This window comes from Myotis myotis, unplaced genomic scaffold (genome assembly GCF_014108235.1).
Source record: "Myotis myotis isolate mMyoMyo1 unplaced genomic scaffold, mMyoMyo1.p scaffold_m19_p_3, whole genome shotgun sequence".
NCBI classification, from domain to species: Eukaryota; Metazoa; Chordata; class Mammalia; order Chiroptera; family Vespertilionidae; genus Myotis; species Myotis myotis.
In genome coordinates, this window is record NW_023416335.1 from 94,198 (window position 1) to 109,051 (window position 14,854).

At 61.6% G+C, this 14,854-nt stretch overlaps 1 protein-coding gene and 1 non-coding gene across 2 annotated transcripts in view; both read right to left on the reverse strand.

The window, feature by feature from the left end:
* DLGAP2 (DLG associated protein 2) overlaps positions 1 to 14,854 on the reverse strand; it is a 110,966-nt gene that overhangs the window by 1,543 nt on the left and 94,569 nt on the right. The window contains exons 10-12 of the mRNA XM_036301650.1: positions 13,230 to 13,645; positions 7,435 to 7,526; positions 1,490 to 1,642 (exon numbers count right to left, since the gene is read on the reverse strand). Of these exons, the coding sequence (XP_036157543.1) occupies positions 1,490 to 1,642; positions 7,435 to 7,526; positions 13,230 to 13,645 (661 nt within the window). The remainder of the gene's footprint in view (positions 1 to 1,489; positions 1,643 to 7,434; positions 7,527 to 13,229; positions 13,646 to 14,854) is intronic.
* TRNAC-GCA lies at positions 1,855 to 1,926 on the reverse strand. Its single transcript has one exon. It is a non-coding gene; the product is annotated as a tRNA-Cys (tRNA).

The window sequence follows — 14,854 nt, forward strand, 5'->3', positions numbered from 1 at the left end:
CTGTGTCCAGCCTGGAGGCCATGAGGCAGGCAGGGCCCCTGGGGCAGCGATGACTATGGCTTTCACTCTCATTACCTGGCTGTGCACCCCCAGCTCTGTACCCCCGCTCTGCACCCCAGCTATGTACCCCAGCTCTGCACCCCAGCTCTGCACCCCAGCTCTGCACCCCAGCTCTGCCCCTCAGCTCTGCACCCCAGCTCTGCACTCCCAGCTCTGTACCCCAGCTCTGTGCCCCCACTATGCCCCCCAGCTCTGTACCCCAGCTGTGTACCCAAGCTATGTAATCCAGCTCTGCACCCCAGCTCTGTACCCCAGCTCTGTGCCCCCGCTGTGCCCCCAGCTCTGCACTCCAGCTCTGCACTCCAGCTCTGCACTCCATCTCTGCACTCCCAGCTGTGCACCCCCAACTTTGCCCCTAGCTCTGCACTCCTAGCTTTGCACCCCAGCTATGTACCCCCACTATGCCCCCCAGCTCTGCACTTCAGCTCTGCACCCCAGCTGTGCACCCCCAGCTCTGCACCCCAGCTCTGCCCCTCAGCTCTGCACCCCAGCTCTGCCCCTCAGCTCTGCACCCCAGCTCTGCACTCCCAGATCTGCACCCCCAGCTCTGCATTAATCACCACTGCCCCGTGTCTGCTGCACAATGATTTTCCCTATCATTGTAGTTGAACAATGTTGGTCTAGAAAAATCAGATTATGATTATTCAGAACTTCTCTGAAATGTGCTAGGAAGCCAAGGTGCTTATTGCTAAGTCCCACCCACTTGTGAGCCCTGCGAGAGACGGCTCTTCAGGGAAGAAATACAATCACGCGCTCACATGCAGCGGGAATGCGGCCTGCTTTCAGGGCCACGGCTGACGGCTGACAGGAAGTGTCTACACCCCGGCTGTCAATCAAGTTCAAAGGTCTGGTCTTGAACCAGGAAGTTTATCTGCGGAGGAGACGGCCTTGCAGCCTGTGGGGAGTCCTCTCGGCGTGACCCAGGGAAAGCGGATGAAAAGAACTCAGAGGCCAGACGCACGTAGGAAACGGCAAGAGGGACATGTGATTTTTCTTAGCGTCTTCTCTGAATTGTTTGTGACCAAGAGATTCGGCGGGAGAGCTGCCACTACAGACAATCGATGATTTGAATGGCATCCCAGCGTATGTGTGCACATGCACATGGGCACACACGTGCAGAGACACATGCGCACACAGACACACGTGTACACACAGAGACACACACGTGCAGAGACACGTGCACACGCACACACGCAGAGACGTGTACACGCACGCACGGAGACACACATGCAGAGACACGTGCACACGCACGCACGCGGAGATGTGCACACACACGCACGCAGAGACACGTGCACACGCACGCAGAGACACACGTGTACACACACGTGCACACACTTGATCCTGCGTGACCGACCAAACACGCCGTGCCATGCAGGCTCTGCACCGGCACAGGGGCCTGCGGGGCCGCGTGGGGCCTTCGCTCGCTCACCTTTCTCTCCGGAGACGCCGTGAGCTTCCAGTCGTTGAGCTTCAGCTGCTGCAGCTCATCGAACTTCATGCTGACGTCCTCCACCGAGAGCTGCAGCATGTCCCAGTAGCCCGCCAGGTCCTGGGAGGTGGGCCTGGGCATGGCGCTGGGGTCCTGGAACACAGAGCGGGATTAGAGCCGGACAGCGGGAGCTGGCAGAGGGCTGGGGGCTGGGGTGTGGGGGGTGTGGGGGGGTGGGGGGGGTGGGGTGGGGGGGAGTTACAGGAGTGGATCAGGGAGAAGCCAATCCCAATTCGGGTGAATATTCACCAGGCCCAGTTTGCACAAGTGTTTGTGGACAGTTTAAAGCAGGAAAAGGCTCTCGAAGGGGGCACCCGGATTTGAACCAGGGACCTCTTGATCTGCAGTCAAATGCTCTACCCCTGAGCTATACCCCCGCCTGCTGAGAGTGGCGAGTCGCTCATGAAGTCCTCCACGCGTCCACTCGCACGCGGGCGTCGGTTCTGACTCAGCAGAGCCGCTCGGCCTGCTCGACTGCACTTGCAACTCTGACGCCATAACCGTTCTCTCTTCCCCGAAAGGCAGCGCGCCCGCTGCACCGGCCTGGCACCCCTGGCGGTTCCAACTGCGGGCAAAGGCTGCACCTGCCGGTGCGTCAGGCGGAGAGGAAGGCCAGCGGCCCGCCAGCCGGCGCTTTGGAGCAAGGACCGGCCCGCTCGTCCCTGCTTCCAGTGAGACGGCGCCCAGTGCCCTCAGCGTGGGTCCGAGAGGCCCCCACCCGCTCCGCATCCCGCATCTCTTCACGGCCTGTGCGCCTCAGTTCTCATGTCAGTTTTCCATTGTGGGCCCTGCTCTCCCAGCTCACCACTGCGTCCTGTCTTTCCTTTAGCCATTCCCTCCCATCCGGGATAACACACATTTTCTAAACTTTTTGTTTCTTTGAATTTCTCAAAGAAATTATGAAAAGGCCACACATGGTGTGACTCCAGCCCTGTGACATCCTGGAAAAGGTGGAACTACGGGGACGGGCACAGGTCAGGGGTTGCCGTGGGGATGAGGGAGGGGTGAAGGGGGGCCAGAGGGTGTGGGGCAGTGGAACTGCTCTGGGTGACGCTGTGATGACGGACACACGTCCTCACACATCTGTCCAGGCCCCCAGGGTGCAGAGCACAGAGCGACCCTGATGTCCACGGTGGACTCAGGTGACGATGGCGTGTCCGTGCAGGCTCCTCCGTGGTGACTGACAGGTGTCCCACCTGGAGGGTGTGGATGGTGGGGGGCGTGCAGGCTCCTCCGTGGTGACTGACAGGTGTCCCACCTGGAGGGTGTGGATGGGGGGCATGGAGGCTTCTCTGTGGTGACTGACAGGTGTCCACCTGGAGGGTGTGGATGGGGGGCATGGAGGCTTCTCTGTGGTGACTGACAGGTGTCCACCTGGAGGGTGTGGATGGGGGGGCGTGCAGGCTCCTCCGTGGTGACTGACAGGTGTCCACCTGGAGGGTGTGGATGGGGGGCGTGCAGGCTCCTCCGTGGTGACTGACAGGTGTCCCACTGGAGGGTGTGGATGGGGGGGGGGGTGCAGGCTCCTCCGTGGTGACTGACAGGTGTCCACCTGGAGGGTGTGGATGGGGGGGGGGTGCAGGCTCCTCCGTGGTGACTGACAGGTGTCCCACTGGAGGGTGTAGGTGGGGGCCATGCAGGTGGGGCCATGCAGGGGAGGTGGGAAATCGCTGGCCTTGCCCTCAGTTGAGCTGTGAGCCTAGAACTGCTCTAACAGTGAAGTCTGTGAAGAATGTGTCAGTGCTGCCTTGGTCACCACCTCATCCTGAACACACGTCATCGGACCCCGAGAGAGGTGCCAATTGTCATGCGTTCACGGGCTCGACACGCTCAGGAGGGCCGGGGGCGCCTCCTCCTCCCAGACGGGCGGGGAGCTGTTGCCTGCATTAAAGCCGGCCCTTCCCTCCCAGAGGGCTGGCCACCTGGCCACTCCCGCCCATACCCTGGCCCCTGGCCGGGCCCCAGCTGCCTCCGGCCCGCAGCCCCAGGCCCAGGCCACTCCCTCCTGCTCTTGGCCTGCCTGGAGGCGCCCGAGTCTGCAGCCCCTGGTGAAGGGTTCGAGCGATTCGCACGTGGTTCCGATTCGGCGAGGGCCCCCTCTCGTTAAGCAGCTGGGACGTTCTGTGGGTAAATATTCGTGGGAACCGGCTTCAGCGTGGCCTTCAGCCTCCTCGGTCGTCGCCGCGGGCAGCACAGCAGGACCTGCAGTTTGGTTTGGTTTAAGCTGCCTTTCGCCCGGGTCCTGGTCTGTGTGGGCGTCTGGACAGAAGCAGCAGGACCGGCTCACGGATGAGAGATGACAGATGACGGACGGGGATTCTCTGTGGAGGCCAAGCCCGAGGGGAAGGTGCTGGCGGCGCCTGGTCCCGTCCCGTGAGCTCTCTCTTCCCGGTTCACACATGGCTCTCCCCTTCCTCCCGGCCTCGCATGGGGGAGGGGAGGGGAGGGAGCTCTGGGTCCTTAAACTGAAGACACGGTTCCTGTCCCTGAGCTCCACCTCATGACCTGATGACCCCCAAAGCCCCGCCTCACGGCACCATCCCACTGGGGTAGGATTCGACGTGATGGTTTGGGGACATTCCGTCTACACCCATGTCAAAGTGATCACTTCTTTTTTTTTTTTTTTTTTTTTTAGAGAGAGAAAGGGAGAAGCATCAATGATGAGAGAGCCATTGCTCAGCTGCCTCCTGCACGCCCCCTACTGGGGATCAAGCCCGCAACCCGGGCATGCGCCCTGACCAGAATCAAACCCAGGACCCTTCAGTCCGCAGGCTGGCGCTCTATCCACCGGGCCACACCAGCCAGGGCTGATCACCTTATTTTGCTGTTAATCCTCACCTGAGGATATTTTCCTGTTGCTTTTCAGGCAGAGTGGAAGGGAGGAGAGAAACACTGATGTGAGAGACATGTGCCTCTTGCATGTGCCCCGAATGAGGGTGGGGTGTGAACCCACAACTCAAATACATGCCCTTGACTGGGAGTGGAACCCGTGGCTCTCAGGTGTGCGGGCTGAGCTCTAACTACTGAGCAACACTGGCCGCGGCCCAAAATGATCACTTTTGACCCCAGCCCCTTTCTGTGGAAAGCAGCCAGAGGGGCAGCTGCCCGAGGGACTTGCCCACCGCCCTCTCCTCTCCCCCCTGCCCCCTCCCCCTTCCCTCCCTCCTGCCAGGCCGGGTTGTGTCTTGTTTTCTGTGTGAGGCTGTTCTCGTCCTGCACCACCAGGGGGCGCCCGCGCCCTTCGAGGCCCTGACCACAGGGCTGCAGGCAGCAGCTGGGCACGGTGGTGCTCACTCCTGGGTGTCGGGCTCAGCCTCCGCTCAGGACGGACACAGCAGCCCTGGCCGACCCTGGGGTCACCTGACCCCGCCATCTGGTCCCAGGGAGGCTCCTGGCCTCGGACACGCTGGGTCCTCATCGCAGTCCCCAGGAGCTTGCTGTGTCCCCTCTGACTTCAGGGCACGGGCGGTCCTCTTCTGAAGGTCTGGCAGGTCCTGGCGTCCATGGCTGGGCTCTGGTCCCGGTGCCCGTGGTCCAGGCGGCCATCCCCCGAGGGCAGACATCGCCCTCACTGTCGCTGCTCTGGGCCGACGAGGCTGGTCCCTCTGGGCCCTTGGAGCGAGGTGACCAGCACAGCCAGGCCCGGGGCCCTGGGGCGGGGCGTGCACATTCGGGTCCCCCAGTGCTTACGTATGTTTATAAACGTCATGGGGCCAGGCCAGGCCCCTGCCCCAGCAAAGCCAACCCACCGAGTGTCCCCGTGGAACTGCAGCCACGCAGATCCCACAGCGCCCGCTCCACGGAGGGTGGAGGTCCCCGCGACGGGACGCCGATGCCCCGCTCCCCATCTCTCTGTGCCAGTGTGCGGAGAGGGGCTGGCAGCCCGGGGCACACACACGGGACGGTGGGCAGCTCCAGGCGCAGAGTCAGATCCTTAGGGCTGAGGCACTTCCTGTCTCTACCGAGTGAGCCGGCCCGGCGCTGCGGGTCCGAGCCCACGGGGGGGCCCCCGGGTCGCCCACAGGATCGGATCTGGATGAGCCGCACAGGCGGGCGAAAGCATGACCGCCCCACAAGCCAGAGCCGTCTCCCCTGAGACAGGGCGGGGGCAGGGCGACAGGCCCACGCTCTCACCGACGCCACTCCCTTACGAGGGGTAACAGGGGCTCTGACAGGGAGGCAAGAACACGCCTGTAAACACGGGGAGTGCACGCCTCCGCAGCTTCACGTGTCTTTCCCGCGCCACCTCATGTCGCAGCGAGGCGGTGGCGTTTCCCGGCGAACTCTCACGGGGTTAATTGGAAAATATTAGAGAAAACATATTTTAAACGATCCCAATTAGAAGGGATGGATTGCCAACTCGGGGCGCTCTGCTCGCTTTGATGTCTAAGAGCACCCTGTAAATTCACTGTCTCCTTGCAAATTAAAGCGCCAAGCGGAACCGATCAAACCACAGCACCCCCCCCTACCCCGCCCCCCCCCAGCGGCAGGAGGCCTCCGAGAGCGATTTGCATGTTAATGGGAATGTCTTGTCTGAAAGAAATCGATGTCTGGCTCATGAGATGGCCACACGCTAACGTGAATCCCAGCCAGTCATTCCTCCGACATACTCAGTGAATACCTCTTTCGTCGGATAAGAAATGTGCACAGGTGCCCAGGCACACACGCATGCCCTTACACATGGATGCGTAAGTACTCACATGTGTACCTGTAACATGTTTAGAAATAGAAATATTTACATGAAAGTAGGCATATATAAATATGTATGTAACTAAGTATACATAAACATATATGTTAATATGCATGTACAGGGTGTCCCCAAAGATGTATACACACTTTAATAGCTGATAGCTCAATTTTGAAAATGAAACGTATATTGTTTTATTTTTTAAAAATACATTTGTATTGATTTCAGAGAGGAAGGGAGAGAGAGGGAGGGAGAGAGAGAGAGAAACATCAATGATGAGAGAGAATCATGGAGGCTGCCTCCTGCTCACCCCCTACTGGGGATCAAGCCTGAAACCTGGGCATGTGCCCTGACTGGGAATCAAACCGTGACCTCCTGGTTCATAGGTCGACACCCAACCACTGCGCTACACTGGCCGGGCTGAAATGTATTTTAACGAACACTGCCTGTACAATTATTCAGTGTGTGTATACAGTTTTGGGGAATACTGTAAATAAATATATGGCTTTTCTTTCCTTCTCATTTTCAGGAAGATCAGAACCAAGTTTACTGTCGACCGTATTAATTATCTAGTTCAATGCTATATTCATTTCACTCCTGACCATCTATAAGAATAAAAGCGTAATATGCTAACTAGACCAGATGTCCTTCCAGACGACCTTCCGGATGACCTTCTGGACGAAGCTGGGCTGGAGGGAAGCCTGGGTCCCGGGTGCTAGAGGGAAGCCAGTGCCGGCAGCTGGGGGAAGGAAGGCCTACCCTTGCACAAATTTCGTGCACCAGGCCTCTAGTAAAATATAAAGCCCAAATTATTTCTAAAATCTCTTCTTAGTCTCTTTAAATGTGGTTGTTTGTGTGTTTTCATTGAAGCCACCTCCTTGTCTGTGCCCGTGAGATTCTCCATAGCAGCAGTCCAGGCTTCCTCTCCTTCCCCAGGGCCGGGGGGACAGCCAGGGGCAAAAGCCCCACCTCACACCGCACCAGGCGCACCTGTCTCCCGCAGGCCCCGCCCCCGCCCACCCCCGCCCAGTCGCCCAGCCTCTGGGCCTGGGGTGCCCATCGGAACCCCCCCAAAGCCGGGCCGTGCCCTCTCTGCACTCAGCCTGTGCAGTGACGGCGTCGTTAACAAGCCAGACCCGGGGAGCGTGGGAAGGAGGAGCACGCAGCCCGTGCCCGGAGGGCAGCCGCGTCTACTCACCAGGTTCTGCTGGCAGAGCCAGTAAAACTGCTGGAACTTCTGGGACATGAGGAGCTGGGCGCTGCCGACCGCACTCCGGATCTTGCCGAGGACTGCGGGGCACAAACACAGACCGCGCTGAGGAGCCGCGACCGGGACAAGAGGGCACAGCGCGAGGGGTGCCCAGGGCGCCGGTTCTGAGGAGGAGCAGCAGCGCCCCTCCGCCACGGGCTCAGAACGCCGGCTCAAAGCTTTCCATCCCCCGCGCGGGAGGGAGACTCACAGGCGGCCCGTGTCGCCCCCTCAGATACCGTCCGTTCCTCGGCCTTGGGAGGAGTTTGGTTTACGAAGGTGGTGCAGCCTGGCCGGTGGCTCAGTGGATAGCGCATCGAACTGGGGACTGAAGGGTCCCGGGTTCGATTCCCGGTCAAGGGCACAGGCCGGGTTGTGGGCTGGATCCCCAGTGAGGGGCGTGCAGGAGGCAGCCGGCCCATGATTCTCTCCCACCAGGGGTGCTTCTCTCTCCCTCCCCCTCCCCCTCCTCTCTGGAATCAATGACTATGTGATGCGACATCAATACGGGTGTGAAGCGGAGCGCAGGAAGCCTGCCTTACCCCGGCCGGAGGCGATGCTCGGAGCGGAAGAGGCCGGGCGCACAGGGCAGGAGCGTGCTTCCTCCCGCCTCCCCGCCGCGAGCGCGCTGTGAGCGTGCTAACCGTGAGGCAGCCACGGGGACACCGCTATTCCCCCTGACGCCACTAAACCACCTCCACAGGCGACGGGCTAGTCGTTAGAGCCGGGCTGTGAGGGCCAGCTCGTCCGTGGGGCGGAGCCACGAGGAAGGTCACGCGGGGGATCGTGACACGGAGGCCACGCTGGCTCCCGGCTGTCCCCACTGTGCAGCCCCCCCACAGCGGACACACTTCGGGGGCCAGCGAGTCACCAGTTACTGCAACACGCCACCCTGCAGCGCTCACCAACGCCCTGACCAGGAACGGGGCACAGACCTGCCCACCTCCCTGTGCGGTCTGCAGGACTGGGGTGCCCGGGCAGCCGTGGCCGTGGGTAGGGCAGGAAGCAGAGCCCGGCACGGGTGGGGGTGGTGAGGGAGGTGCTCGGTCGATCGGTCAGGATTCTGGTGCAGGCAGGAGGGGGGCTGCAGGGATCCCGGGAGGGGCTGCATTCTGCAACCCGGGCCTGGGCCCTGATGGGAAATGACCTCCTGGTTCATAGGTCGACGCTCAACCACTGAGCCGCACCGGCCGGGCTTGGTCACACCTTAACCCCTGACGGAACAGCCCCCCAGCTCCGGTCTCCCAGGCCAGGCAGGGACTAGCTTTGGTGTAAAGGACTGACTTCCCCCTGCAAACCCCTGTCGCCTGCCCGGCTGACGAAAACATTGGGAGCAACTTGCTTTAATCTAGTTGCTGCTGCAGGAACAGAGAGAAGGCACACGTCAACGCACGCCCTATGGAGTCTGCTTCCTCAGCGGCAGCTAGAAAGGCGGTCAGTTTTATACAAGTGGACGGTTCCACCCCTAGCAGTCCGCAGAGGGGTCCCCGCACAGCACGGAGGGGTCCCCGCACAGCACTTCCCTGCATCATCGCCAGCTCCACACTGTGGCCGGGCGGCGTGGGAGCTGCGTCAGTGGGCGCAGTGGTCATGGGGAGCGGCCGAGGCTGCCGGGGAGGTGGTGGCCTCCAGGAGGGTGGCCAGGCCGGGCAGCGCACGGTGGGAACGACTCTCTGAACCGGTGTCCCCGGCTCTGTCATCGCCGAGAATTTGCAGTGAAAGTTCTATTGATTCTTCCCCCGATGCTTCCCCGATGTTGTCGGCAACGCCGAGACGGTTCCCTTCCGAGCTGCGGACCAGCCCGGACGCTGGTTAGATGCGAATGTGCAGGACCCGGTCCCGCCTGGCCTGGGCGTGTGCAGAAGTGGCTGCCGTAGTGGCTCCTTCAGTTTACTGCTCACACGGCTCCCACCATCCCCGCTTCTGTCTAAATGCGCCCTGAAGCCATAGCCGGCTTGGCTCAGTGGATAGAGCGTCGGCCTGCGAACTGAAGGGTCCCGGGTTCGATTCCGGTCAAGGGCACATACCTCAGTTGCAGGCTCCTCTCTGGCCAGGGCCCTGGTCGGGCGTGTGCAGGAGGCGGCCCATCGGTGTGTTTCTCTCACATCCATGTTTCTCTCTGTCTTTCCCTCTCTCTTCCACTCTCCCTAAAACTCACTGGAAAAATAGCCTCAGGGAGGATTAAAAAAGTAAAAATAAATAAATGCGCCCTGAGGTTTCAGGACAACATTCACACCACCCTTTCCTCTCCGATCTGAAGTGGGTTTTGTGGGCTCTGCAGACGGTGTGACGGGAGCGTCTGGCTATTTATGACCCGTCTGCTCTGGGGCTCCTGGGTGTCGGACGTCACCGAGCAGGTGTGGGGACCCTGCCTCCCTGCAGCTCCTCGGAGACCTGAGCGGACGCGCACCAGGTGTTCGTGCTCCGGCCGCCCCACGGCCCCTGGGAAGAGGTGTGTCCCCGTCAGGAGTCAGGAGGCGGCGCTGACCCCCAGGCTGCAGTGGCCACTGTGCACACGGCACTGGCCAGCTCAGATCCATGTCCCTGCTCCGGGACGTCGGGCAAACTGCAGACACAGGCCCCAGCCCTGCTCGCACCCCACACTTAGCTCGAGGCCCACGCACTCAGCTGTCTGTCCTCCACTCTCCCGATGGCCAAGGCACAGCCTGCAAGGGGGCCCGCCCCCCACAGAGATGTCTACGCCCTCACACATAGCTGCCCTGTCCCCCAGAGCTGGTCACGCCCCCCACAGAGATGGCTACACCCTCGCACATAGCTGCCCCGTCCCCCACAGAGCTGGCCCCACCCCCATGCAGAGCTGCCCTGTCCTCACACAAAACGGCCCTGCCCACAGAGATCTGGCCCCGCTCCATATAGAGCTGGCCACGCCCCACACAGAGCTGGCCCCACCCCCATGCAGAGCTGCCCTGTCCTCACACAAAACGGCCCTGCCCACAGAGATCTGGCCCCGCTCCATACAGAGCTGGCCCCGCCCCATACAGAGCTGGCCCCGCCCCACACAGAGCTGGCCACGCCCCACACAGAGCTGGCCACGCTGCTCCACAAGGTGGGAGAGACCTCAGCTCCGTGTGAGTGTGACCAGTGAGCCCCTTGGTGACCACAGCACTGCAGCCCCCTCAGCTCTGGCGTCTGTGGTCACTTAGGTCATTGACTCCTCGGGGCAGAGTTGTTTTGGGGCAAGAGAACTTCCAGCCCCTTTGGCGAGACCCCCGTGAAGTTCCTCGGGGAGTGGGGGGAGTTCTCTCTTCATGGATCTCAAATAGGATCTATGGCTTTGCCCTGAATGGCGTGGCTCAGTGGTTACAGCATCGGCCCAAGCACCCAAGGGTCGCGGGTTCGATTCCTGGTCCAGGGCACATACCTGGGTTGTGGGTTTGCTCCCTGCCTTTGGTCAGGGTGAGTGCGGGAGGCAACCAGTCTTGCTTGCTTCAATCTCAATCTCTCTCTCTCTCTCTCTCTCTCTCTCTCTCTCTCTCTCTCCCTGAAAAGCAATGGGGAAAAAATATCCTCATATGGGGATTAACAACATGACTGCAGCTTTGGAACAAATCCTTTTATACCAGAAACGTTCCATGTGGGGCGGTCACTTTATGTCCTTTTCCCACTCGGTTTAACATGATTAACACGAAAGTCCCCACCCTTGTGTAGTGACGTTTGCTCGGTAGCGTACCCGCCTTTCAGGCACACGGGAGCCTGCGCCCCACGCCGCCCCCGCACCAGCATTCGCCCAGCACCGCCGTTCGGAACCACAGAGGACGAGTGAGTCTACGTCCCCAACAGCCCAGGGAGCCTGAGTGTAAAATTGCGTTTGGGAAAAACTGTCCCGTGGAATGCAGGTTTTAAGAGCCAGGCCTCGAGTCTGGTTTCACAGGCCATTTCGTTTCATCTTCACTTCCTGAAAGTCCCATGACCAAGAACCGCGTATCTTCCTAAAATTAAGGCTAGAATCGAAGGCTGCCTCGCCTCTTTCAGAGAAATTCTGAGCCTGAAGACTAAGCGCGCAGAGAGGCACCTGACGCCAGAAGACAGGAGAGCAGCGCAGCTTCAGAAATGCAGGAAACCCTGCCCGGCGGCGGGGCTCAGGGGCTGGGCATCGACCTGTGACCCAGGAGGTCACGTTCGATTCCGGTCAGGGCGCGTGCCCGGGTTGTGGGCTCCATCCCCAGTGTGGGGCGTGCAGGAGGCAGCCCATCAAGGATTCTCTCTCATCATTGATGTTTCTCTCCCTTCCTCTCTCTCTCTCTCTCTCTCTCTCTCTCTCTCTCTCTCTCTCCCTCCCTCCCTCCCTCCCTTCCTTTCTGAAATGAGTAAAAACGTACTTTTAAAAATCATTCTTTAAAAAACAAACAAGAACTTATGAAAACCCCGAAAGCTAGCCAAGCTAGCAGGCGGTCTCCCCTCTGTCCCGTGTCCAAGGGTCACGGCCAATCCCACTGAGTGACTGACTGGCGCTGGGGAGGCCCATGAAGATGGAGGTTACGCAGCAGGTGCTGCACTCGAGGACACAGGCCACGGCAGCCCTCCCCGAGGGCAGGGGGACGCGCGGGGGAGCGGGGGCGACGCTTTTGGGAGGCGTGAGTAGCCGGGAATACCTCTCCCCTCGTACCGCTCACAGGACCCCCACTCGCTGTGAACAGCTCTGCCCTGGCCGACGCCTCCAGGTGGCCGCGGCCGCTTCCCGCCCACGTGCCGACCTACGGTCCCCGACGGTGACTGCCCCGTGCCACGCACTCAGCGGTCTCTGGGGAGGTTTACGTGAACACCCGGGTCCAGAGATCCCGGAGGCTCAGGTCGGCGCTACACGTCTTGTCCGGGGGACACAGCTGCGGGGCAGCGGAAACGCACTCCCCGCCCCCTTCCCGAAGGAGAACAATCCTCCGACTCCCGTACCCAGGCCGCAGCTCCTCACTCACTCACACTGCTAGTTCCCACCGAGGGCATTTCCCCTTGTTTTTTCAGAGAGAGTGGAAGGGAAGGGAAAAGACAGAGAGAACATCGGTGTGAGAGGGACACATCGACTGGTCGCCTCCCGCGTGCGCCCTGACTGGGCCGGGGATCGAGCCTGCAACCGAGGTACGTGCCCTCGACCGGAATCGAACCCGCGCTGTGACACGTCGGTGCCCGGGCGGATGCCCTAACCCCTGAGCCAAACCGGCCAGGCTCAGCGCTGACTTCCACTGGTCATGAAGCCGAAGCTATTTCCTACAAACCCAGGACAGCAAAGAACTAGAAATGGTGGGAAGGCCCCCGGCCCAGCTGCTGCCCAGCCCGTGGCTGTGGGACCGAGGACGCACCACCGGCCGTGGTACCTGACCACGCAGAACTCGGGCCTTCGATGTTCCAGCCACACTCCCTGTCCACTGACCAGTCGCTCCCTTGGACTGGTGGGCGACGAGGAAGCCCAGTTACTCCCAATTACACACACGTCAGGGGATCACCCTCCCGCCCTGGCCTGGCCGCCCGAGGAGCCCGCTGCCCGCAGAGTCAGCCCGCCGCCCGCAGGGTCAGCCCGCCGCCCGCAGGGTCAGCCCGCCGCCCGCAGGGTCAGCCCGCCGCCCAAGGAGCCCGCTGCCCGCAGGGTCAGCCCGCCGCCCAAGGAGCCCGCTGCCCGCAGGGTCAGCCCGCCGCCCGCAGGGTCAGCCCGCCGCCCGCAGGGTCAGCCCGCCCCCCGCAGGGTCAGCCCGCCGCCCAAGGAGCCCGCCACCCGCCACCCGGGCGCTTACTTTCCTCGGCCAGGTCGTTGTCCTCGGCCTCCCGCTCCATCTCCTTGCACCAGCCCTCCATCCTCTGCGTCTCCGTGTGCAGCAGCTTCAGGAACCAGGAGCCGTCCCTGCGGCAGGGCGACACCCGCCCGCTCTCGGCTGCGTCCAGGGACGACTCCAGCCAGGGCTCGGGCGGGGGCAGGGGCGCCGTGTCCACGGGCGCCCGGTAGTCCTCCCGGTAGCTGAAGAGGCCCTGCGTGCGCACGGTCCGCAAGGCCCCGTACTGCGTGGGCGTGCTGGGCTCCGAGTGCCGCTGGAAGGAGTTGCCGAACTGCAGGCCCTTGTCCTCCATGGTCACCTGCCCCGGGAAGCCCTCCAGCTCCAGGTCCGCCTGCACGGCCGCCGTCACGCTGTTGGACCGCTTGAAGCGCCCGTGCCTGCCCAGGAGGGAGGGAGGAGGGAGGGGAGAGACGGGAGGCCTCTGAGGCAGGCCGAGCACACACCCTGGCCCATGCCTGTGCTCCCTGCTGGGTGCTCTTCCATCCAAGCCCATCCGGCTTTGCTGACATGGACCTCAGACACCTCCCTGCGTCTCAGTGTCTGCTCTGCAGGGTGGGGAACGCCCGGCCCGCGGGCCGTGTAAGGCCCACAGGTCCTTTGGTCTGGCCCTGCCGAGGCCTCAGCGGCGAGCTGGTTACATGTTCGACCGGACAGAGCAGGCTCGTCTTTAGGTGGATAATTTTGTGTGGCCCGGAGAGATGTTATAAGCATCCACATGGCCCTCGCAGGACAAAGGTTCCCCGCCCCCGGTCCAGACAATGCCCAGGGATGTGAGTCTCTTCCGGCACCAGGAGGGCCCTGCACTGGGGAGCCGCCCCCTGGGCCCGGTATGCACAAGCCCACACAGCCCCCAGCTGCGTATCCCGTGTGGGGACGCCTGTGGCCTGCTGAGCTGTGGCCACGCCTGGTCTCGCCCTGTCATGTGTCAGGGCACAGGCGTCCTCTCCCGCCGGCCGCCAAGCCTCCTGCCCTCTGAGTCCCTCACACACAGTCACGCAGGCGGGTCTGACCGCAGCTGGGGCGTCACCAGCTCCACAGCCCGTGGGGGTTGACGGCAGGACCAGGTTCCGAACCGGAGCCCAGATGTTGTGGGCGAGAGCTGTGTGCGTCTCCTGCACACTGCACCCCAGCTACACATCTGGCTCCCCACCCTCGGGACCGCAGGCGGCACAGCTGGGACCGCAGCCGGGAGTGACTGTGCCACTTACTGAGCTCAAGGCAAAGACGTGAGGACCTGCAGCTGCTGGTGGGGACGGAGGCAGCGGGCGGGTCCCCTGGGGCAGACGACGCCCAGGTACCAGAGGCCTCCTGGGAGCCTGGGAGGCCATTACTTTGTGGCCTGAATGACTTTTCCGTCAAAGAAACCTTTATAGGTTGGGTTCTAAAACACCCTACTATGTGCGACAGGCACGCAGTTTACCAGTGAGATGCAGACTGAAGCTCAAGGTGCAATGATGATTAAAATGGTTTTATAAGATTTACAAGATTATACTATTCTAAATATAAAACAAAATGACGACCCTGGTCTTGTTTCAAAAATAACACCAGACCCCGCCAGTGTGGCTCAGTGGCTAGAGCATCAGCCT